At 37.8% G+C, this 26,898-nt stretch overlaps 2 protein-coding genes across 2 annotated transcripts in view; one reads left to right on the forward strand and one right to left on the reverse strand.

Annotated features, from left to right (window-relative positions):
* Zpbp (zona pellucida binding protein) overlaps positions 1-4,715 on the reverse strand; it is a gene marked incomplete at its 5' end in the record, with an annotated part of 81,853 nt that extends 77,138 nt beyond the window's left edge. The window contains 3 exon segments of the mRNA XM_090332217.1: positions 2,220-2,300; positions 4,341-4,473; positions 4,476-4,715. Coding sequence (XP_090188343.1) covers positions 2,220-2,300; positions 4,341-4,473; positions 4,476-4,715 — 454 coding nt within the window.
* A 2,039-nt stretch (positions 4,716-6,754) lies between these two features.
* The window catches only part of Spmip7 (sperm microtubule inner protein 7), a 44,426-nt gene continuing 24,282 nt past the window's right edge, over positions 6,755-26,898 (forward strand). Inside the window, exons 1-7 of the mRNA XM_090332831.1 lie at positions 6,755-7,498; positions 14,816-14,913; positions 18,018-18,094; positions 20,253-20,391; positions 22,436-22,503; positions 24,512-24,553; positions 26,229-26,336. Of these exons, the coding sequence (XP_090188957.1) occupies positions 6,955-7,498; positions 14,816-14,913; positions 18,018-18,094; positions 20,253-20,391; positions 22,436-22,503; positions 24,512-24,553; positions 26,229-26,336 (1,076 nt within the window). The 5' untranslated portion in view covers positions 6,755-6,954. The remainder of the gene's footprint in view (positions 7,499-14,815; positions 14,914-18,017; positions 18,095-20,252; positions 20,392-22,435; positions 22,504-24,511; positions 24,554-26,228; positions 26,337-26,898) is intronic.

A 26,898-nucleotide genomic window follows, 5' to 3' on the forward strand; every position in this document is an offset into this window, starting at 1 on the left:
ATACATAGCCTAAAAAATTGTCTCTAATTGGGGGGATTTTGTTTTTGTTTTTTCTTTTGCCATTCTTAGGTCTTGAACTCAAAGCCTAGGGACTGTTCCTTAGCTTTTATACTCCAGGCCAGCCCTCTACCACTTGAGTAATAGCTCCACTTCTGGCTTTGTTACTATATAATTAGAGAGGAGAGTCTCATGTACTTTCCTGCCTGGGCAGGTATCAAACTTGGATATTCAGATTTCAGCCTCTTGAGTAGCTAGGATTACAGGCATGAGCCACTGGTTCCAGCGATAAACTGCTTTCTAACAAGGGTACCAAGACAATTCAAGAACAGAACAGTGCCTTCAATAAGAAGCACTAGAACAAATAAATAACCAAATACTAAAGAATGAGTTTGAGCATAACCAAAAATTAAATCAAACAGATCAAAGACCAAAATGTAAAAATTAAAATTATGTCACTCTTACAAGAAAACAAAAGGATATAAACTGCAACTATTTCTTACACTTTATAAATAAAATTAGGTTTTATCAAAGAGTAAATTGTGTGTTTCAAAAGAAATACTAAGTAAAAAATTCAATGGGTATGGTATCACAGCTGTAATACCAGCACCGAGGGGAAGGCAGAGTTGTGAGTTTGAAAATCAAACTGTATTCCACAGAATGAAAGAACATTTGCAAATCATAAATCTGGTAAGAAGCTATCATGTAGAATTCACAAAGTACTCTACAACTCAAGGAAAACAACAAAGTATTAAGAAAGGCACACAAGTTGAATAAGCAAATTTTTCTGCCCTTCCCACCAAAGGAAATCCACATACCCCAAAAACTATAAAGCTCACAAGTAGTTATTAGGGAAATGCAATTTAAAGCCACAACAAAATACACACACACACACACACACACACACACACACACACACACATGACTATAATTTTAAAAGAAAAGAAAATGTAAATGTACATGTAAGAAAATTTGACCCTACATACATTGTTTGTATGAATACAAACAGTACTTTAAACTCTTTAAAAGTTACTTTGTCATTTCTGGAAAAGTGTTAAAACCACAATTATCATTTTATCCATAATTTTTACTTCTAACTACATATCTAGGAGAAGTGAAAGCAATCACATGCAAAAGAACAATATTCAGCCATAAACATGAATACTTATAGCATGGATAAGCTTCAACATTATACTAAATGAAACAAGACAGACACAAAAGGCCACACAGTGTATGATTCTAGTTTTACCCAAGACACCCATTTCTAAACAGAGAGTAGATATGTGGTTTCCAGAGCTTAGATAGTGACTCCTTAATGACTGTAGTGCTTCTATTGACAATGATTAAAAAATGTGAAATTAGATAGTTCTTTCTATTGCCTATGTTTGTCAAGACTAAAACAATTGAACTGTATATGTTAAAGGAGGCATTTTACAGCAAATACATTTAACCTAATAAAAACCAAAAATGTTGCTGGGCACTGCTCACACATGTAATCCAAGCTACTCAGGAGTTTAAAATCTAAGGATCACAATTCGAAGCCAGCCCAGAGAGAAAAGCTCTTACCTGCAATAAACTCCCAAATAAATAAATAAATAAATAAATAAATAAGTGACGCTGTAGATCCAATGACAAAGCATTAGCCTTGAGTAAAACAAAAAGGCTCAGGGACAAAACCCAGGCCCTGAGTTCAAGCCACAGGACTGGCATCAAAAAATAAAAATAAATAAAAAATAAAAATTGAAAATGTAGTTGCTAGTCTTCACTATCTGATTTCATAAATTCAAAATCTCTATGATATGTAGATCCTATCTTTCAAACACAATATATATCCAACTGCCTACATTTAACATCATAGCTCAAATTTTATAATAAGGAAAAACATGATAGGGAACTTTAACAAATAATATCCTTCCCAAACTTAAGCAGTTATAGCACACTGATTTAGACCCAGATGACTGATATGAAACAACTTTAATTCACTTCATTTTGTGTATGTAGGTTTTTGAGATAGGGTTATAGCTTGTGGTAGCTAATGCTGGTCTGGAACTCAAGATCTGCCTGCCTCAGCCTGCTGAGCACTAGGATTATAGGCATACACTGCCAGCCTCTGCTTTTAATTCTTTTCTGCAGAAGAAAAAGGGCCTTAGGAGACTAGAACATGTAGAGATAACTAAACACTAATAAATTTCTCAAAATTATTGAAATAAAATTTACAATACCTGGACTATATGGTGATCCCACTATTTTCACTGTTTCCTGGGTCAAGCGAAAACCTCTTGGTAACCGAACAAAATATTCAACTATGAAAAACAAAAACAAATGATCAAAAATTTGCCTCAAACAAACTCCAAAGTATTAAAGTGGTGTCATATTATAGTATATGAAAGAATCATAAATCAGTCTCCTTAAACATCTCTTTTCTGTCTCAGCACAATGTCCCTTCACACATTTTAATGGATCTACCTACACTGTCTCCCTATTCTATTTCACACCTGGATTTTTACTGAATCTGCTCACACTTTTTCTTTTACATGTCCAAATCTTCCACCCTTCAAGATCCAATTTACAATCCCTCCTCCTTCAGACCTCACTTACTCTTATTTTTCACCTGTCATAGTAGAGCAGTACCAACTCTCTTCTACTGCTCCTACATTGTAGTACATATTTGTGCACATAAATCATTGGTTCATTAATGATAAATTTCATTGATGGATGTATAGTGTGTCAATTTATCAAATATCACTACAAAGCACTACAGCTTGCATATAAAAGCTATCAAAGATTATGAAATATATTCTGACATTCTCCATTCACTGTCAAATATACATACATATAAATAAATACATATATATTTATATATATATGTATATATATATATATATAGGTGGGCAGAATGTTGTGAACAGAACATCATACAAGTGCAACACTGCAAGGCACTGTTTCCAAGTAACAGCAGCTAGTTAGTAAAGTTTAAGAATGTAGAATGAAACACTACAAGACTTGAGTTTAAGCGCAAATTTTGCCACATACAGGCTTTCGAGTCACTTGAAACCCTAACAGCTTCATTTTTCTCAACTAAAAGAATGGAACTGACAATAATCCAAGCCCTACAATGCTAGTGCAGAAAATGGGTGGAATACTGTATGCACTAGGAAATGCTACACAATATCAAGCTTTTACTACTGGTAGTGCACACTGCCTGATTATGCTCCTTCTTACATTCTCATGGATCTCATCTTGTTATTAGAAAAAAAAATATTTTAAAATGAAAATCTCCCACCAAGAGGATAATTAAAGGGTATTCTCTTAGAACATTCTGCCTGAAGTTTGTTCCTACTGTAATCTCCATTAACTCCACTTCTGTACTTTCTCCATCGTAACCCATGATTCTCTTTACATTCATTCCACTTTTATATTCCATTTTTTTGCACCAGTCCTAGGGCTTGAACTCAGGGCCTGGGCACTGTCCTTGAGCTTTCTCAAGAATGCCTGAGCACTGTCCCTGAGCTTTCTCAAGGTTAGCGCTCTACCCTTGTGCCACAGCATCACTTCTGGCTTTTTCTGTGTATATGGTACCAAGGAATAAAACGCAGGGCTTCGTGCATGTTAGGCAAGCACTCTACCACCAGGCCACATTCCCGGCCCACACATTTATATTCTTACATGATTTCCTTTTCTCCCGATGCGGCTAAGTTTTAGCATTCAAAGTCCTTTGTATCCCTACACAATCTGGGATTTTGTATTCGCAATCAATGTGCAGTTTCCTTTTCTAGAACGTAAGTACAAAATAAATAGATATAGATATAGATAGTATAGATGCGCTCCACACATTTCCAGGTTAAATAACAATCCCATGAAGTTCTCAGTTCCTTCTGAAGCGCCTATCTGAGAATTAACACACGTGAACTTGGAAAAGTACTTCAGTACTTCAACTTGTCAAAACCAGAAAGAAAAAAATAAATAAATAAATCCCTGCAAGATGCTGCATTTTGCAACAGGCAGCAACAGAGGGCGATCTCGCACCACAGATGCTCTCGCACCTTGACAGCAACGGGATGCCTGCAGGTTTGGAAACACAGGGCAAACTGCACACGACCCATCATCATCCCTCCCCACTCACTGAAATACCGGACCACGGAGCGGGCCGGCCAGCCACCGGTGTCCTCGGGACCCCTGGACGCGTGGCTGTCTCGGGCGGTCTCTGAAAACGCCCGCCAGCGATCCTCAGTGCGAACGTGGTCGTGCGGCACGACCCGTGCGGCCAAGGAAGCTGCGTGACCCGGGAAGGAGGCCTCGCGTGCCGCCCGCCCCGGGGGTGGGAGGGGGGCGCCCGCCCTCACCTGACCGGGACGACCTCATGAGGAAGACGGACAGGAGGAGGAGGATGGCGGCCGGAGTGACCCCGGAGCCCGCCACGCGGGCCCGCCGTCGGCCCCGCCACGCCCGGCCGGGGGCCGAGGCCTCCATCCACACACGCCGCCGCCGCCACCTGCCGACGCTCGGCGCAGAAGGTCGTTGCCAGGCGCGCGCCCACCCGCCGCCGGAAGTTGGCGGGCGGTAGACCGGAAGGACGGACCTGAGGGACACACCTCCACTTCCGCCCGGGATGCACGATGGGGTGGAGGTGTGCTGCTTGTGGACCTAGCTGAGGGTGACCGACGCCCGGGCCCTGGGGAAGCGCGCGGCGTGTGCAGAGTGTCTGGCGAGTCTCGGCGTCAACACCCGGTGCTCTGGGAATCTTCCAGAACATAAGTGAGTGGTCGAAGATTCTGGAGCTTCGAGAACCTTCCTTCCCAAATCTGCCGCTCTCCCGTTTGAATGGCGTTTCTACAATTCTCAGCCTAGGAGGTCATCCCATCGCTTCAGACAAAACATTCAACACAGAATAAAGGGCAAGAGAAGGTGGCTCATAATCCTAGATACAAGGATCCGGGGGTCCGAGCCATCCCAGGCAGGAAACTCATCAACAGTTAATCACAAAGGCCTGAAGTGGAGCTGTGGTTGAAGTGGTAGAGAGCTAGCCTTGAGCAGAAGAGCTCAGGGTCAGCACCCAGGCCCTGAGTTCAAGGCCCAGCCCAACACACGCACGCCAAATACTATCCTCTTCAGGTTTTACACTGAAAAGCTACTAGGCCCCTGGTGCTTCTGGGTTTACTTCAACACCACCATAATAGAAATGTTGTATTCAGTTAATGTAAAAACATTGATGAAGTCTCAACCCTAAATATGATGGTATTTTGTCATCTTTAATAGGAATAAATGAGTGATACTGAGTTCAAGCCCCAGGACCAACACATGCCTGTGTGTGACTGTGTGGTGTGTGCAGACACACACACACACACACACACACACACACAAACTACTTTCCACTTCACAGGTTTTAAACTGAAAGAAAATTATGCCTCTTATTTACACTTCTAGAAGGGTTTACTTATTGCTAACAACGTTATACTAGGGCGAAAAAAAGTAATGCAGTTATCGCAAAAACAGTGAACGACTAGTTCTCAGCAACTAAAAACAGGATAGGGTTTTGTCACTTATTTATAAGAATAAATGAATGATATTGAATGGACTGAAAATCATGCGTGTGTGTTTTGAATATACTATGTTAAGAATTTCAAACAGACATCCTAGGATTTCATTCTCATGAGCATTCAGACAGCTCCACTGCTTGTTGTAATTGGCCTGATATATTTATTACATGCATGGCTCCTTTGAGCATTGTTCTCAGATTCTAATGTTTAAAAATTTTTTTGCTAGTTTCAAATTGACAGGTTGAAAAGTATTTAAGTGAACTGGTATGTTATTTAATGAGGCCTTACTTTCTGTATAAGCTGAGTGATGACCTGTTGTTTCTATTGAAATGAATTTAGAACCACTAATTGTGCATGTCGGAATAGCATAAGGAATTAAGAATAATTTAGGGACATGTGATCAATCTTTACGATTTGTGAATTTCTTTCCTTAAAACACAGATACACAACTTTAGTTTAATACAGTGTATCTAAATTGGAACACGTATTTAAATATCAGATGTTATAATTTATTATATTAGATAAATGCTTTATTGTAGTCACATACATTCTTTTAAAATGTAAATAGGTCTTGTACATTGACTCCTTACCTAAATAATTTTATTCATGAAACTTTAATTTATGAGCCGGGCACAATGGCTCGCACTTGTAATCCTAGCTACTCAGGAGGCTGAGATCTGAGGATCGAGGTTCAAAGCCAGCTTGGACACTAAACATGAGACTCTTTATCTCCAGTTAACCACTAGAAAATTGGAAGTGGGGTAGGGCTCAAGGTTAGAGTGGTAGCTTTGAGCTGAAGAGCTCAGGGACAATGCCCAGGGCCAGAGGTAGGGCCAGTCGTCTGCAGTTGAAGAGCTCAGGAACAGTGCCAAGCCCAACAGTGTCTAAGCCCCACTACCGACAAAACAAACAAACCTTTAATTTATGAAAAAGTTTAATAATTGAATATGGATTTTCTGAGAATAGAAGATAAATATATTGTAGAAACACTACTTCTGAGGTTATATTTTTTGTTATTTTATCTAACCATTCCTGGGATTTTTGTTTTTATTGTTGTTGTTATTTGTACCTGGGATTTAACCCTGGCCCCCACATTCTAGGAGAATGTTCTGCCATATGGGCCTCCCCAGCCTTGTTTTCTCTAAGAATTACATTGTGATGTACATAATAAAAGGATTGATAAGTAAGAGTTCTAGTTGTTGCCAAGCAACAATGTTTGTGCCCTACTTATCCTTAGATGAACCAAACACTCTTACCTTAACCAGGAAAACAAAATGACTGCCAACATTTAGAAAGCTGAGTCAATAGTTTTATGCTAAGCTAACCCTAATCTTCCATTGTTGGAAATATAAGATTTTGTAGTTAAAAAAGAATCATCAGAACAATTTTACAGGCCTCCAAATTTGTAAAGGAAAAGATCATGGATACGGAAGCTCAGTTCAAAATGGAGAAGATAAAGTTCCCTAAAAAAAACCTCTTTTGTGGAAGAAAAGTTGTTGAGAATGTAGACTATCCACATTACTGCGATGTCTTGAGAAAAATGAACATGCCTGCTATGAAAGGACATGAGGACAGACATGACTATGGCAGATTTGAAAAGAAGGGCAATCCTGCTTTTCTTAAATTTCATCCTTACCCCCCTTCAGTCCTGCCAGACTACCATTTACACTGTCCTTATCCCCCTCCATTTGGTCCACATTATCCATTGTCTCCACTTCGGGACGATGTACCACTGTGTGATCCCTGTTCGGGGTTTGTGAGTCCAGGCGGTGATGCTGACCTAAAGCCTGGGATTGGCAGAACCATACCAAGCATGGGGAGTTTCAAGGATGTGAAACCTCAAAATCGAGTTCCTAGACCAGACACAGGATTTCAAACAACAGTTTTATCAAAAGAGCTACAGCAGGACCGGAAATGGAATTCCAGGGCAGTACAAAACATTTCCATCAGAGCAAGACTTGGAGGTAAATAAAAGATGTAGAATTTCTATATACTCTTACATACTTCCGTGAGGCAGAAGAAGAACATACAAAGTTTCCCTTTGTGTGTGTGTGTGTGTGTGTGTGTGTGTGTACACATGCACACATGCACCCATGGGCCAGAACTAGGGCTTGAACTCAGCCTGGTCATTGTTCCTGAGCTCTTTTTTTAAACTGAAGGTTAGTACCCTACCACTTGAGCCACATCTCTACTTCTTGCTTCCTGGTGGTTTACTGGAGATAAAAGTCTCATGGACTTTCTTGCCAGAACTGGCTTCAAACCAAAATCCTCAGATCTTAGCCTTCTCAGTAGCTAAGGTTACAGGTATGAGTCACTGGTGCCAAACCAAAGATTCTAATTTTAATTGTTCATTTAGTACAAAGAATAAGATACTATTTGGGGCAGTAGTGGGGGTACTGGGATTTGAACTCTGGATTCTGCTTTTTCTGGGCTGACATAATAATATAATCATTACTAAGCCACACATCCAACCCCAACATACTATCATAAGAAAATAATAGAATAAGACATAAGTCTATATGTAACAAAATGTTAAAATATTCATTTCCATGATCAACATGAAACAATTTATTAGACATATAGTATCTATCTATTCCATAAGACCCATTATTTCCCATATGTTTTCCAGTACTTTGATAATTATGTAGCAAGTTTCCTTTTCTCTTTCCTCTGGAAATTATCTACTGGAAATTATCTGAAAATCATCTTTTTTTTCATAATGAAAGGGGAAAGGAATGAATTTTTAAAGTGAATGTAATCTAAGGGTCCAGTAAGAACTGGAGCCAATAACTTCCTAGTCCTAAAAGCATGCTTGATCCCTTTCTGTCATGTGTATTTTATGGAGCTCCTCTAGGTGGCCACCAGCTAGGGGTCCGAAGTGGTGATAAACGCCTCCAAAAGGAAACCATAGGAAATATTTTCTTTATGGAAGTGTGTATGATAGGTATAAAGTGAAAAAAATTAATGATCTTTGATTATGTGTAAAGGAGAAGGCGAAATACAGTAGCAAGCGATGCTGGCTTGGTCTAGTATAAAAGGCAAACCTTTACAGAGCTCTTCTAAAGCCACTAAGAAACCGGAGGAAGAAGGAAGAAAATGTGTAACAAGAGAAACCACTGTGTGCTGGAATGTTCTTCAGTGTAGAGATCCATATTTACTAGGAAGCCAGATGCTGGAAAGTATTATGGAAAACAAGCAGTCAAAATTAAAATCCCACAGAAAACTCTAGTCCCACTCTTCAGAACCTTTTAAGTCAAGTACAAAAATTTGGAAAGTTATAAGAGCATGAAGAGAATTATGCTTTAATTTTTCACTCCAATGATGCCCTTTGCCTGTGGAATAAGGGAAACTCCTAAGTTATAGAATTTTCTCTCAAAGAGTATAAATGAGATTCAATAATCTAGTTGATGAATTATTTCATAATGCACTAGAAATACTGTCTAGAGAAATAAGATGTTAGCATAAACCAAGCATATTTGTATCTACAAATTACGAACGTCTTAGGTGCCAAAAAATGCTTAAGCATCAACAGTAAGGAACCATTGGTGATTTCAGATCTTCCTTTCAGGCATTTCTTTATAACATTTCTATGCATAAGAGGATATTTGTTATCAAACATACTTTATTTAGGGAACTAGAGTCATTCTTCCTATTTTAGAAAGAATGCTCATTAACTTATGAGAGAAAAAAATCCCCCTGTGTGTATAGAGGAAGTACCTTTTAAGCTCTTCATAGAATGGGGTCTTAAAACAACATTCCAGAAGATCTTAGGTTGAAGTAATACTTTAAAACAGCTATAAAATAATCTAAATATTGGCTAGAGAATTTACAACAGTAATTTAGAATCATATATAAGACTCATCTCTGTATTGTACTGCTGGAATCAACTCCAGAATTAGGAAAATGTACTTGAGGATCATGACTACCTTGGGCTTAAATCAAGGCAATAGATAATTTGCAATACACAGCATCCTAAAATTCTGAGTATCCTATAAAAACCTATTTGGTAAGAGTTTATAACACAATAGTAAGGACTGTTTCATATAACTCATGTAAATTATATCTGATATGGGCAAGGTGTGGTGGCACACATAACTTCAACTACTTTTTGGTAGAAAAGAGAGAATCATGGCTCAAAGCCAAATAAGGAAAATAATGTTGAGGATATCCTATCTCAAACAGCAGGCTGGACTTGATGTTGCATTTCTCGAATCCCAGCTATACAAATGGCACAGTGAAGCAAACTATGGAAAAGACTAAACCTATTTCAATAATATCTAAGAAGCCAGGCACTGTGGCTCACGCCTGTAACCCTAGATAATCAGGAGGCTGAGATCTGAGGATCAAGGTTCAAATCCAGCCTGGGCACAAAAGGACCTGAGACTCTCATCTCCAATTAACCTCTAAAAAATGGGAAGTGGGGCTTGGCTCAAGGTGGTAGCCTTGAGCTGAAGAGCTCAGGGACAATCCCAGGCCCAGGGGTAGGGTGGTAACATTGAGCTGAAGAGCTCAGGATCAAGGCCCAGGCCAAGTTCAAGCCCCATAACACACATAAAAAAAAAATTAAGGAAAAAGGGTATCATTGTGGTTCAGGTAGAAGAGCACTTGAAGAGCAATGATCTAAGTTTCAACCTCAGATCAAGAATATGTATATGTGTATATGTATATATGTATTCTACATATTTGTATTATGTTATATAAGATAAATAATTTACACATATGTGTATAATTTGTATATCACAGTATACATATATTTGTATGTATTATATATATATATAATATGTATACATATAACACAAAGAAAGAAACCAGTAAGTCCAGGGAGAATAAAATTAAAGTTCAGAGTTTTCACTTTCTTCATATATAAACTGAGAATAATAGTATTTATTTTACACGATTGTGATAATTAAAGTAGTTAAAACATGTAAAATGCCTAAGAATTTTTCTGGAACCTGAAAACTTATTTAAATAATAATAGTTATTACCATTGTCTATTAACAGTTTCAAAGAATAATACTTGAGGTTTGGGAGGTGAGTTCCATATAATTTGTCTTAGGTTTTTCAATGACTTTGTAGATCCTAGAAATAATTATTAATATAAATGTTAACTTCAGTTTTGAACAGACCTAAACACACATCTGCCATACATTCTGATAAAGGAGAGCTTCCCTAGAATAATAATTATTATTATTATTATTATTTGACAGTCATGGGGCTCTGGGCCTAGGCACTGACCTGAGCTCTTCAGCTCAAGACTACTGTTCTACCCCTTGAGCCTCAACCCCACTTCCCATTTTCTAGTTGTTAATTGGAGATAAGAGTCTCTCATTCTCTAGTTCCCGGGCTGGCTTTGAACTGAGATCCTCAGATTTCAGCCTCCTGAGTAGTAGGATTACAGGTGTCAGCCACTGTGCCTGGCTAGAATTAATTTTATCATATACCATTACCTTAAGTAGACTTTCACAAATATAGAAGTACAATCATGAAAGATTGAATTTCTGATTTTGCCCTTCCTGTTACCTTTGTCCAGTGCTTTACCTGGGCCCTGTGTTTCTTCCTCTTTCCTGTTTGGCTTTTGGTCAGTCAGTTAGGCTAATCTTGTCCTAATTGTATTCGGTTCCTTTATTGAACTTGCCTCCCACTACAGCAGATAGTTTCCACATCCTTATTACAGAGAAAGTGCAGATTGTCTTTTGTCACCTACTTGGTTTTACTCCCTTTGGCCTCATTAAACATTGAGTTCTTTTTGCATCTATCACTTTTAAAATATTGTCTTAAGACCAGGTCTCTACAACGAAATACAAATACTTTTTGACTAAAACAATCGGCATTTCTTTCTCATAGTTACAGTCTAAAAAGTCAAAGGTTAAATCAAGATGTTCAGGTAATTCATCTTAGAGATGTATTCTCCCTATGTCTTTGTGTGTGAGGGATGGTGAAGAGAGGGTGAGGGGAAGAAAGGAAGCAGGAGAGAAACAATTTGGGTAGATAGGAAAAGGAAGGGGAAATGAGAGAGGAAAGGAGAGGAGAGGGGACAGGAGAGGGAAGGAGAGGAGGGGGAAAAGAAAGTGAAGAGGGGAGATTGATAGGAGTTACAGGTTTAGAGAAATATTCTGTTTTACCCCCATCTAATGACATTACTTTGAAGATTAAAATTTCAACCGAATGCTTTTGTGGGGACACAAATAATCACTCCATATCAAATATCTTAAGCAGAGATCTATTTTATTGGTATCACAAACAACCACCAGTGCCATTTATATTCAAGACTTGCTTCATGCTAAAAACAGGAAACTATACCTATTAACTTCTTTCTTTACTCCTCTCCAAAAATCCTAGCCACCACCATTACCGTTTATCTCACTCTATGGAATATGACCACTTTAGTCTCTTCATACAGATGAAATCATATAGCACTTTTTGTGACTAGCTTATTTCATTTGGCATGACGTCCTCAGAATTTGCAAAGATTTTGTCTTGGTTTTGCTCCTTCTCTTTCTGTTATTTGACAACATCCAGTTATGTATTGTAGGCTAGCCTCAAACTTGTAGCCTCTTACCTTCACCTCCTGAGTGCTGGGATACATGAATGAATCATCATGCTAAGCTACCCTGAATTTCTCAAATACTGACTGAATAATACCCATTATGAAAATGATATTATCAATACAGATAGTAATATTACATCTATCTACTAACTGGCAATCAATTTATACATGGAGCACTTAAGCTACATGCCAGACACTATGTCCATCCTTTTATGTTCTTTAGTGGTAGTTTTCAACTCTGACAACAATCATGAAAGGTAAATAAGACACTGAAGGATCAAGTAACTCATGTTTTCCCCTGGCATCCAGAGAGAAAGTAGCTACATTATTGAAAAACAGAATCTAATGTATAATGTATTTCCCAGTAGGACCCACAGGTGTTTATGTACCTCCTTTGATGTTCCAAGCATCTCTCACAAATGGTGTCTTTCATACTTGAACATCTTCAACCTGTATGCCAACATTTTTACTCATGCTTGAGATAGGTGCTCTATCACTTGAGCCACATTCTGAGCTCTTCTTTTTTCCCTTTTTACCAGGAATGCAATTCTCCCATTTATACCTTCTTACTGGAGACTGTACCTCTCCTAGAATACCTGGGAGGGCATCTGTACAACACCATGCCTCAGCTGTTTATTGGTTGAGTGGGGAGGCGGGGAGGAGAAGCAACCCATGAAACTGCCCAGGCTGACTTGGAACCATAATCCTCTCTATTGCTGCCTTCTAATTATAGGTGTGAGCTAACATATCTGTCTCAAATTTAAAACTTTTAAATTCACATTTTTGCCAAGATTAATTCGTGCAACAAAAGCAATGAGTTAAGGACAAACTCAGAAGTATCTCTTCTTTCTATGAGGTTGGAGAAAGCACCTCGATGTAAACCAACAGTTATCACTATAATATCCACAACTATTCTACTCACTTATGCAAACCAGAGTCATTTTTTCAAAGTAATTGTTTCTAATTAATGTCCACTACCACTGGGACAATCCATCTGCAGGTGAAGACTAAGGCTTTCCTGTGCCAGCTTCTTGCCCTTTTATTCTTTCACCATTCCCCATCTGCCACTTCACGAACTAGCTATAAACAACATGTTATAGTTTCCTGAGGTGGTGATAATGTTCATACTGTCTACTACACATTTCTCCTGCATGGAATAACTTCTCCTCTTCTACCTTATCTTTTAAAATTTAGGGGTTTTTTGTAATTCAGTATTTAAGATTAGATTAGGTGTCAACTTCAAAAAGATGTTCCCTACTTTCTGAAATCCAATAAATCTTCCATCTCTGAGCTCAAAAGAAATCTGGATCTATTATTGTTGTTGTCCATTATATTTTCAATACTTACATTTTTGAATTTTCCACTTGCTTTTGGGCACTTCAGATTCAGACTTTTTACCATCAGACTTCACTTATGAAACAGTAAATACTTTTTGAGAGCTATTTTACACATTATACACACATAATTTATATATATATATCATATGTGATTTCTATATTAACATATGTGTGATTTTCTATACATATACATTTTTTATTTTTAATTTTGCTTTATTGTAAAGGTGAATACATATATAAGTAAGGTAATGACTATAGTTCTTGTCAAACTTTGTTACCCTCTCCCTCAATGTCTCCCACTTCCCCTCCCCACTGAAGTTCATTTCTAACATAGTGTTTTGTGAGTATTGCAGTTGCATTGGTTCATCCTTTGCCCTTTATAAGTCCACCTTTCCCTCCCCAAACCAAGGTACTAAGGTACCAAAATCAAAACCAGTGACAACAGAGCATACAGATGAAAAGCTTAACACACACAAGTTACCTAATATTACCTAAGAGATAAGATTTCATGCAAGATCTTTTTCTTTTTTATTTAGAATGAAAGCTTCTTTTATTTTTGTTATTGTAATTAATAGAAGGGTTACATTGTATTCGCCAGATAAAAAGAAAGAAGGTGCAGTTCTTCACAAACATTGATACTCCTTCTCATGTTTTTGTCCCCATTTCCCTTCCTCAACCCCCTCTCTTCATCTTGTTTTCTCCCCTTCCCTATCCTATTTCAAATAAATAAACATATGTACAATGTGCCAGATAACAAGGTAAGATACTGTAACAAGGAACAACAAAAGAAATGAGAAATAACATAGTACATTAAGAACAATCACACATTATGCGCATTTTATATTATAACAATACACATAATTAATATGTCTATTGTTTTTCTTATGCCAATACCAGGGTTTGAATTCACCCTCACTCGCAACTGGTATTCTACCAATTAACTACATCTCCAGCCAATGTTTTGCTGGTTAAATGGAAATAAAGTCTTCCAGCTATTTTACTAGTATTTGCTTCAAAATGTAATCCTCCAGATCTCAGTCTTCTGAGTAGCTAAGATAATAGGCATGAGCCATTGGGGTCTGGCTTGATTTCATAGTTTTATTAAATGTATTCAATCTCTTAGAAGTTCTAATTTGTTGATAGGCGAATGGTTTGCATAGTAACCAGTCTTTCTGTGTATATGTAATAGTCATAGTTCCCAACTAAAAAGATATCAAATAATTTTTCTAATGTTATAATTAGGATAACATGGGCATTCTCTTCATTGCTGTGAGATCCAGGAAAGTTATTACGTGATCTATTAAAAATCAATTGACTTTAGTTATCTAATGCAAAAATGTTTCTGATAGAAGAAAAATGGGTTTTTAACTCAAAACATACCCGCTTTTGGTTTTTAGGTTGGACAAGCAAATCAAAAGTTATTCCTGAGTCACCTCACCAAGAAGGCTTTCCAGTAGATCATGCATACACATTCGATGATAAACCAACAAATACAGTAAGCACCATATAGAAGTGATTCCAGAGTCTATGATTTTGATAGTTTATCATCCAGAAAAAAAGCCACTGTTTAAATTTGTTTCTTATACACCAAACACTGTACAGACCTTTGCAAGTTCTTGTATTTTTTTTTTTTGAAAGAGGGATGTGGTATGCCAGTCCTACAGTTTGAACTCAAAGTCTGGGAGCTATACTAACCTTTCATGCTAAAAGGCTAGGACTTTGCCACTTGAACCACTTCCAGTTGTTTTGAATAAGAGATAGGAATTTCATAAGCTTTCCTGCCTAGGTTGGCTTCAAATCGTGATGCTCAGAGTTCAGCCTCCTGAGAAGCTAAGATTACAGTCCTGGGCCATGAGCCGCCACCAGCAACCAGCCTGTAGTCCTTTTAGTTCATGCCTTACCTCAGACCATCAATATAGGGCTAAGGGAAAGAAAGGAGGAGGAGATGAAGGAGGGGCGATAATTCAGATCCTCTCTGCTGAGAGGGCGCTTACAAAAATATTGAGAGATAACTACATAAGGCCACCAGCAACCAGACAGAAGGATTGCACTCTCCACAGAGGACCTCAAATGTTGGCCAATGATTGATTTGAATATCCCCCAAGGGAGCCCACTAAAGTCAGTCTTCCAGCTGAGTCTATTCTTAGGAGCTTCAGTTGCTTTTCCTTGACCTCATCCAACCCCACTCTACTCACTCACTTTACCAGAAGACACTCACACTATATATTAACGGAGCAACCATCCTGTCTTGGTCTTTGCTGCTAAACGAGATAGTTTTGTGATTCCATTAGTATTTGAGAAGCTCAAGCCCACATCGTGATTACAAAGACTACATTTTAAAGCTGAATTTAAGGATAATGTTCTTAATCATTTTCTTACATATACTTCATAGCTTCTTAACATTTTACATTTAAACAAGACCATTTGAAGACATCTAGGAGATAAAAAGACATGAAAGGATTTTTTTAAGGGCTGAGGGTGTACCCTAGTGATAGAGTGTTTGCCTAGCATGCATGAAACCCTGGGTTTGACTGAGTACTGCATACACAGAATAAAAGCTAGAAGTGTGCTGTGGCTCAAGTGGTAGAGAAAGCTTTCTGAAGTGCCTTGAGAAAGCTCAAGGGCAGTGCCCAGGCTCTGAGTTCAAGCCCCAGGACTGGCAAATAAAGGGTTTTTACAAAAAGGATTTTATTGATATGTATTTTATATCATAATATATACCTATTTAAAGTGAAAAATTTAATATCTATGTCCACATTATCTTTCAATCATTATCATAATTTTAGGATTTTCATCCCCTCCCCCTCCAAAGACATCCCATAGTCACTAATAATGAAAACATGAATATATTAGTTTTGTATGTGCGCTGGTCCTGGGGCTTCAACTAAGGGCCTGGATACTGTTTTTGAGCATTTTTTTTTTTTTGCTCAATGGTAGTACTCTACCACTTGAGCAACAGAACCAACAATGGGTTTTTTGATAGTTACTTGGAGATACATTTCATGGACTTTCCTGCCTGGGCTGGTTTTGAACCAGGATGCTCAGGCCTCAGCCACCTGAGTATCTTGGATCATAGGCATGAGCCACTGGTGCCTGGAAGGAATGCATTTTAAACAATCAATTGGTATTGATTCTTTACAACCCCTGTATATATTTCTTCCAGAGTTAATCCAAGGGCATATCATAGTTAGAGTTACTTTGATTTCTTCTTTCCCCACTTCTCCTTCACAATCACCATTTTCTAACTTTGCCATGATGGGCAATGAAACATTCCCTACACAGAGCCATAGTTTACTCAGTTTGTAGTCAACAAACAGTACAGAACTGTGATATCATTCAGAGTATATGTTACCAGTGCCATGCAGCTATGGCAGAGTTTTATGTTTTTACAAGCAAGGGTATTTTGACATGTTTAGAATTATTCTGAATTTATATAAAAGCATAGTAGGATAGTAAAGACATTTAAAATTTACATTTGTTATTTTCACTTATTTTATCTCCAAACATATCAAGGAATCCATTTCTTCTTTAGGTAATTTCTTCATGAAAAATAAAGTAAAATGAACCTTGTAAGATTTTAGCACTTTGCTAGAATCTTAACCAAAATAACTGGAAGTGTTTCAAAATGACAAAATTCTAGCCTTTACACTAGCTAAAATATTGAAAACATTTGGACCCTCTTTTCATCTATGAAATTACAAATTAATGGCAAGGCTCTACATTGTGTCTCTCAAAGAATTAGAATACTTCACAATGGAAAGTTGTTTTAGATTCATATGTTTAAATTTAAAATAAGATTAGCCATTTCAATAACTGAAAATTAATCAGGATATTTTACTGCTAATGCACAAATATTTTCAGTGGTAAAACAATGTTTATTTTGTTAACTATCAAAAGTTAAAAGGTACAGAAAATTTACTGGGCCAATAAGAGGGAAATTCTAAAATTTAATCATAGCCTTAGCACTACTTTGGCCTTGCAGGAATTTTCCATTTTGATTGAACTCTAGGTAGTGTTATAGGAATAAAAGATAAGTTGAATGAATGCATAAAATAGAAATAAAGATCAACACCCAAAATACTCTAAAGACTGAACCATGATAATATAAATGACATGTTCGGTCCTGAACTACACTTTTAAGGTAATGTCAGTTTGCTGCCCAGGAACAAAACTAAAGCAAATTAAGTTCTTTGAAATGAAGTGTTTTCTTAATTATCAAAGTATTTGCATAAATAAATTTTAAAAAATAGAGTACAATCCAAACAAATATGACAGCAAAAACTTCCTATGTCTTTAACAAAACCAGATACAGAAGAAATTCTAAGCTTCAAATATTACAAGTTTAAAAAGAAACCTTAAAATTCTAACAAGTCTTATCTTCAGCAGAAACAACAAGCATTGTGATAAACATGGACAATTTCAGAAGCTAACATGGTAAACTGATGGAGAAAGAAAGCATATGGTCAGTTTTCAGTTGATCTACACTTCATTGACAGAAAGATCTGGTACAAATGATCCTTAAAAGGGTAAAAATGAAGAAATAGAAAGCATGAAATATAATGACAAATTTTATCCTCTCAATTTATCCCTGTCTTTTAGGAAAATGGTAAGCCACTTGTCCAATCAAACAAGAACTATAGCGCAAAGGATTCGTTTTACAAATCTACCACACAAAAGTAAGCATTTCTTCCATAGAATCTTTATTTAAAAATATATTTCTTAATCTTTTATGACTCATATGTTATGTGTGAATATCCTCAATACCCTGGATCTTAAGAACATCTAGATCAGAGAACATAAATTGTAGATATTTTCTTAGTTGTATTTGATTAGATTATAAACATGTCAGGGTCTTCAAGAATAGGGAGTCTGGGGGCCAGGAGTTTGGCCTAGTGGTAGAGTGCTTTGCCTAGCATGCACGAAGACCCAGGTTTGATTCCTAAGTACCACATGCATAGAAAAAAATCCAGAAGTGGTGCTGAGGCTCAAGTGGTAGAGCTCTAGCCTTGAGAACGTCCAAGGACAGTGCTCAGACACTGAGCTTAAGCCCAGGACTGGCAAAATAAAAAGAATAGGGAATCTGTGACATGAAACAGTGCAAAGAACAATGCAGAGAAAACCTAAAGGAATTCCCTCAGTGGACGATCACATTGAATACTGATACTGAGTCTATCGCCTAGCCTGTGAGATGCATCTGTGAATGAATCAGGCCAAGAACGTAGGAACTCTGTTCTAAAGCAAGATAGGTAATAAAACAAATGAAAGACAGTAAAGACTATATTTGTGTGTGTGTGTGTGTGTGTGTGTGTGTGTGATGGGGCTTGAACTGGGCCTGGGCTCTGGGCATTGTTCCTGAGCTCTTCAGCTCAAGTCTACGGCCCTACCCTTGAGTCAAGCCCCACTTCCCGTTTTCTAGAGGTAAATTACAGGTAAGAGTCTCAGGTCATTTTGTGCCTGGGCTGGCTTTGAACCTTAATCCTCAGATCTCAGTCTCCTGAGTAGCTAAGATTACAGGCGTGAGCCAACTCACCCGGTTAAAGACTACTTTTTATGACTGAAATTTCAAACTGCATTTAAAATGCACTCACAATGCAAACACTCCAGCTCTGTCACTGAGTTTCCTTCATCTTCATGTTTCTTTGTCATCAGTCCAATTTGTGTCTCAGTCCTTATTTAATTTTTTATCCCAAGTGCCTAGTACAAGACTTTAAATATAGCCATCTCTAAATAATTCTTGTAGAGATAGTGAGGAATGCTATGAATTTCTTGCAAATCCATTCATCACCGGGAAAGCTATGTCTTGCCCACAGAATGCAGAGATAGCTTTATCCCCAAGTTTGGCTAGGTCAGGAGCAGAAATCAGGTATCTATCGATCTGATAAGGGTTTTGTTCTGTGAGCGAGAATAGGTGGCATGTTTTTCATTTGGGATCAAATTAGAGTTAATTGTTCTTGTTCTGTCCTTTCCATCAACAAACAGACCAACTTTTGAAACTCTAATCAGTGATATAGTCCTTTTAGAACTGCAACCATTCATATTAAATAAGTGTACTTAGTGGAATGGCTGCTTGTATCATACTCAGGACTTGCACTATTGCACACATTAGCAGAGGATACGTGGAATAATGGAAATGTTGGTATTTGGAATGTTGCTATCCTACAAAATCAGGCGATCTTAATCTGCATCCTGATTTTGAGCACCAATAACCTAGTGACACAAGATTAATCTTCAAAGCCATAATTTGTCATACCTTAAAGATTTTCTTACATTGCCATGAAGGCCAAATAAAAATGCCCTAAATTGCAAGGTTTATTAACATGAATGCACAAGTTGATACTGATGAATGACAAATAATCACAAATCCAGCTGTTTCGATTGCTCCACAGTTGAATAGGTTAGAAGTCTAGGCGGGTCCCAGTAGAGCTCACTGTTAGAGATTCTATTTGTGGGTAGGGAATAGTTTCTCATCTTCTGAGATAATTCAGTTTTGTAGACAAAATTCTGTTAATTGCAGCTGCAGGACCCTAAGCTTTATTTACTCAAAACCAGCCAAAGAACATCTGCTATAGTTCTTGAGACTTTTTCAGAGCTCCCATTTTGGGGGACATGAGGATAGTCCATTCAATTGATTAGAGATCTTAATTATTTGGGCTCAGCTCCTTTGGCCCTGTGAAGTAGCCTATCATGCAGTACTATCCCATCCTGTTTCCTAGCTGCCTCTTCTTGGGAAGTAGGGATTCTATAACTTACAGTTCTGGCTACCCTATATGTATGGTATTGTTGTGAGCTATAAAGTGTGCAATGCATGAAGGATACTTATTATTATTGTCCCAGAGCTTTTGAAGATGTTCCTTGGGACAAGATACTGCTATCAAAACTGGAGCCAGAAGAAACAACACTAGAACAGGCTGCTGACCTTGTCTCACAGTGTTTTACATTGAAAAGATGTGAAACTAATCCAATTGGGACACAGGTGAGCAAGTAGCCCTGGGCAACATTATTTTTTTCCTCTTTATGAACTGAACTCCAAAATTTACATCACAATATTATGCAACTTGAAAATGTGGTTGGGAAGGAGTGACATTGATCAAGATGCATTGTGCTCATAATCTGACTTGAATTGAAACCCTTTTGTACAACTACTTTATATACATACATTCCCACATATGTAGGTGTGTATACATATATAAAAGATGCATTACTAAGAATTAGAGAGGAAGTTGAAAGTTTCCTAGTCAAAGAACTCATTGGTAACGTCAAATGTTTCGATAAAAGTCACACTGAAAACATTTATTTATTGATGATTACCTTCTTATCCAAAATCATTTGCAATGATTGTTTTCAAAGTTGCAAAAGAATAATACAGCTGGATGCAGTGGCTCACACCTATAATCCTACTTAGGACACCCATATCACAGCTGCAGTTCTTTTTCTATAGTATGAATTCCACATGTCTCTTCTAATTAAGTCTACCTTTTAATGTAAAGAAAACCCTGCTTCATATCAAAGCAATTCACATTCATCCCCAACACCCCACTATTTTCCCCTCTTTTCCCTCTTCCTTCTCTGTTCCCTTTCTTTTCTTTGCTCCATGCTGTATTGTATTTGCTCTCTTAGGAACTTCTCGTTAGACCCAAGTCAGCCATGTTCCTTTCTGGCCTCATCTGTTGCAAACAGTGTCTCATTGTCTCTGTCACCCTGGCTTAGTGCCAGGCTTCTCCCCTACCAACCTGTAGGTCCCATCTTAGCCCTTGCTTTCACTTCCCAACAAGCACTACAAAGTACTTTTAATTCCCATGGATTGCCCTATTCTTTCTCTTTTTTTTTTGCCCTATTCTTTTGTGCTGAAACTCTGCAAAAAGCCTGGAGAAGTTGCTGGATTACTTTCCATTATGAATTTTTTGAATATATTAAATACACAGGACTAAAATAGCATAAATATAGATCTTTTCAAGAATTTTATGAGCCTCAGGTTTTAGATTCTTATGTTAACTTGTAATTTTTCAGCATTTATAAGAAAAAAAGAGTAGTGGAACTATAAAGTATTTGGGTCTTAAATGCAGAGACACTAAGATGGGATTTTAATTTTGTTATTTTTTTTTTGTCACGCCTGGACTTGAGCTCAGGGCCTGAGCACTATCCTTGGACTTTCTCAAGGCTAGAGCTCTACACTTGAGCCTCAGCACCACTTCCAGTTTTTTTCTATGTATATGGTACGAAGGAATCGAACCCGGGTCTTCGTGCATGCTAGGCAAGCACTCTACCACTAGGCCAAACTCCTGGCCAAGATGGGATTTTTATATAGAAGTTAGAATTAATTGTAATTGCTTGGCTTTATGTATGTATGTATGTATGTATTTATTTATTCTGGTCCTGAGACATAAACTCAGAGACTGAATGGTGCCCTTGAGCATTTTTGCTCAAGGGTAGTGATCTATTACTTGAGTCACAGCTCTGTTTCTGGACTTTTCTATAACTAATTGGAGATAAGACTCTCACAAACATTCTTGCCTGGGCTGGGTTAGAACTGCAATCCATAGATCTCAGTCCTTAAGTAGTTAGGTTTATAGTCATGGGCCAACAGTGCCCAGCAGTTTCATTTATTTTTGAAGAGCTCCAAACGATTTTGAAATCTTTTTAGCTTTCAGAAATTTGGGGATATTTATCTAATGGTCACAGTTCTTCCCAGGCAATTCCTGTTCTAGGCTCAAAAGCTGAGCTAAACAGGGCTAAGGTACATCTGAAACCACATCTTTCACATGGACTTCAAACTGAAAGTACATGAGGCTGATTCTAGCTGTGAGGAAACACTTAGAAACAATGGTCTGAGAGCAGTGTAGGGACCAGGAGTGCACAGGAACCATGGCCAGAGTTACTGGAATGTCTGGATAAAGCTTCACAGGGAGTCTGAGCTGGGTTATAGAGGGAGAGGAGAGACAACAACACTGGATTTACATCCTGGACATATAATGATTTGATCATTAACCATCTGTAACTTGTTTTGTTCATGGTTTTAGATGATCGGTGGACTCTGGGATGGATTTCAGACAAGATCCTTCTTGGCACCACAAAAACCAATAAGTTTGTAAGTGTGATATAAAGCTAGACTTGACTTCTCATTCTCAACTAAAAATTTATCATTAAGAACCTGGTGCCTTTACCCACAGGGGCAAGAGAGAATTCTCGTCTTGGATGGGAGAATTCCAGGGTCCTTCGGGTAGACACCTCTGGAGCTGGGAATACAGCTCCAACCCCACTTCCAACCCCATTTAGTGTCACCAACTTTCTCTTGCTTTCTATTTACCTTCCAGAAAATCTCTACTAGTAAGTTCATTTCCAAAATGGTGTGATTTATAAACAGGTGATATAGACAATTACTATGGTATAGTATTCCACTGTCTTTACACACAAGGAATTATTACTTGATTTCTATCAATTCTTGTTTCATGCAATTATTTTGTGCTCTAGTAATATTAGAAAGTATGGCTTTATTAGTAATTCTTTCCCATGTCTGATTCTGTACATTGAGGGTGTTTTTAGAGTTCCTTAGTGTCTCTAGCTTTAAAATATCACTATTTTGTTTTGTTTTGTTTTCACAATCAGGTTATTATCTTCTTATTTTGTAAATAGTAGAGAGAAACATATAAGTAAGAATATCATATAGTTTGTATATGTGCATCCTGGAAACACATAAATAAGAGTATGATATAAATATTAAAAATATTAAATATTAAAAATTAGCCAATGCAAGCTCCCACAGTATCTTTCCTCTTTAGTAAACATAGCATAAAATATCTTTGAGAAATTTTTTTCCCAATAGGAGAAAAAGTGATTAACGAAAGATATATAGAGCCACAATCATGTGTGACTGCAGGATATGTTGATGTAAACCAGTGACATAAAATTAAAACTGAATCTTACAAAGAAAACTCATACTTCATTGAACTATATTTAAAAACAGTGTTCAAGATTTTAAATTAATATTATTTGAAATGTCATTTTATCAAATGTGTGGGAAAACTCCGAAGATATTCCAATGCATAATTTAAGTGATGATTCATATAAAATATTGAAACATTCAAAATAATTAAAATCTTTCTGTAAATAGTAAGCTGAAATGGTTGATAATCCCAGTCAAATATCTGTTTTTAAAAATGCAAAGTTTAGGTCCAGGAGTTTGGCCTAGTGGTAGAGTGCTTGCCTAGCGTGCACGAAGACCTGGGTTCAACTCCTCGGTACCACATACATAGCAAAAAGCTGGAAGTGGTGCTGAGGCTCAAGTGGTAGAGCTCTAGCCTTGAGAAAGTCCAAGGACAGCGCTCAGGCCCTGAGCTCAGGCCCAGGACTGGCAAATAAATAAATAAATAAATAAATAAATAAATAAATAAATAAATAAATGCAAACTTTAGCTGGGCACAGTGGCTCACACTTATAATTCTCGCTACTCAGGAGGCTGAGGTCTGAGTTCAAAGCCAGCCCAGGCACAAAAGAACCTGAGACTCTTATCTCCAATTAACCTTAAGAAAACAGGAAGTGGGGCTTGGCTCAAGGGTAGGGAGGTAGTCTTGAGCTGAAGAGCAAAGGGACAGCAAAGGGCTCCATGACGACCCCTTCCTAATGCAAAGTTTGAGTTAAATACGTCAATATTATGTTTCTTGTGCTATAAGAAAATGTAGTGCCCCCTTGATAAATATTCTCTCTTACGTGAATTCAATATATTTTAAGTTCTGTGATAAATCAGTTGTCAATAAAAGCAATAGGGAAAAGGCTTTTCCTTTTTGCGATAAGGTTTTATTATTTATCCTGCCCTGCCTCATTCCCCTAAGTGCCAGGATTGCAGAAGACAGTCACCAAGTTCAGGTAGGACTCCCCCTAAATACATTTTGGTGAATGAAAGTAGCAAGCTGTAAAGGATTATGTGTTATGTGGTTCAGTTTATGTGATAGTCTGGAGTAGTCAAAAAAATCTGTGAATTCTTTCTAAAACTATACAGTTTTAGTGGTCTTCTGACGTATTTCTGAAGACCTTTTAAGTTTTAGAGAAATGCTGTAATAATATCAGTAACCTAATTGTCCATATTCTCTTTTTCCAAGTGTGAGTTCAAGTTCTAGAAGTAAATACATTCCTTACTATACGTAAGTAATGATATGCAACATTTTTAAAATGCCAGATATATATCTAAATTGTTGTTGCTTTCATAAATGCAGGTTTGCAATTCACTTTTTAAGATGACTTATGTGTAATAACAGGTTTCCAATGATGTTCTAACACATTGTTTAATGTCAAAAATTGCTTCAAAAATTGATGTCAGATTTTGATTGAATCACAAAGAATGTAAGAGTGGTATCTATTTTCCTATGTAAGATTTTCTATGAAATTAAATACCTTGGATGCCATTAGCAGTGAAAACCCAGAAAATCTGATACTTGGTGGGAAGGAAGTAATGTGTTCATTCACACTGAAGTAAGGCAAAGCCAGAAGCTAGTAGCTCAAAACCGTAATCCGTGTTGCTCAGGGGGCTGAAATATAATGATCATGGTTTGAAATTAGCCCAGAAAGAAGAGACTATGAGACTTTTATCTCTCATTAACCAAAAAAGGCCAGAATTGGACCTGAGGCTCAAGGGGTAGATGGCAACCTTTAGCAGAAAAAGGGAGAGTACCCTGGCTCTGAGTCTAAGCCCCAGGTCCAGCACAGGAAAAAAAAAAAAAGCTGGAAATGAAAGTGTACTTTAAATGGTAGATCTCAAACCTAGAGCCCAAAGCCAAGTAAGAGCTCAAGGTCTAGAGTTCATTTCCAAATACTGATACAATAAACAAATACAGACACACATACATACATTAATTAAAAAAACAACCTGAAGTACTGGAGATGCTAACTCCTATTTTTCTATGTTAAATCTGGCTCTACATGCTACAGAATTGTATAATCTTCCCGGGTGGGTTAAGATAATCCTGGAACAAAGTTGTTCAGAGAACATGGCTCAGGGCTCCACCATTGCCCACAGAGTTTGGAGAGGCTGTCCAAATAAGATGGACATGGCCTTATTTTGTTCAGCTCCCAAGAGTTCACTGCTAATGGCCTGTATTCCTGGCACCTGTGCAGGATCCCATCCCCATTGGAGTCTTCTTGTCTCAGGCAGAGTCCACCCACATGTGAGCCTTGGGCTTCCTGTCCCAGTCCAGGGAAGAGCTTGTACTGGTGCTGTAAGCACTGCTGGCTTTTGTGCTCTTGCTCTTGCTGTAGCTCAGATTCTACATCAAAGAGCACAGCATCTCCTGTTCTGAAAAAGAAAAACTCATTTTTCTCCAGGAAAATTGTTCCATCATCAGTGTGTGTGTGTACTCCACTACTTCAGCCATGCTTCCAGCTCCCTTTTGTATTGGTTATTTTCAAAATAAGTTCTCATTTATGCCTGGGCCAGCTTCAGTGACTTGTGCTTCCCTGGATTGCTGGGGTTACAGTTACATACCATCTTAGCCAGCAACTAAGTATACCTGGTAGGTGACTAATAGTTACTTCTCCCTGCACCTACTGAGCCCAGTCATTGATTGAGGTGGAGTTTTAGGAATGTCTCTTCCCCCTTGTCTGCCATTGAACTACAATCTCCCAATCCCCACCTCCTTTTTAGCTAGTATTCCAGGCTTGAAGGCTTGAACTACCCTGCCTGGCATTTGTTTTTATTTACTTATTTAGCCTCTTGAGTGTTTAGTCTTTTTCTGTAAATAAAACTACCTTTAGAAGTTAGAATAGTCTTTAACTATTTTCTTCTAAGGAAACCTATGTCCTCTACTTTTTTCAATCTACCAGTGGTCACGTGCAGACCACAAATGAAGATGATGTGGATAACCCCTATGGAGACATCACATCCCTCGCCAAGGCTCGGCACTCTAAACTGCTTTACACAAACACCAGCCGGTGAGTGCCCCATGCAATTATTTCCACTTTTCTCATTCCTAAGAATGAAGCAGGTTATGCACTCTATGCAAATGGAGAGGGAAAAAATAGCCTGGCTTGGTATTGAACATAGCTTAAGATATCAAATTCTTGAAAAGACATGCAGTTTATCACCAACAATATTTCATTTTGGGGGGACTCCTCTGAGGGCATTGTGCAAGTCACTTCATCTCTGTGACTTCACTGTTTTCATCTGAAATTTGTGGCCCAAAATAACCCTAAAGATGGAGGGGTAGAGAGAGAAAGAGACAGAAACAGAAACAGAAACATACATAGGAACAGAGACAGAGTATCAGACACTGCTGATCATATAATTATGAAGGCTGGAAAATGGAATCATTCAACACTAAGTGTTGTTTTCCAGAATATTGCTTGTGAAGATGGTGAGTTAGAAAATACACTAGTAACCTTAGTTAGTTCCGAGCTTTGATATTTGTGTCTTACCACCACATCTTTCTCTGTAGAATCACAATGTATTCTTCTGGACTTACCATGGGGTAACATCAAATGAATTTTTAAAAAT

Source organism: Megascapheus bottae, chromosome 5 (assembly GCF_031878675.1).
Source record: "Megascapheus bottae isolate mThoBot1 chromosome 5, mThoBot2.hap1, whole genome shotgun sequence".
Taxonomy (NCBI): Eukaryota; Metazoa; Chordata; class Mammalia; order Rodentia; family Geomyidae; genus Megascapheus; species Megascapheus bottae.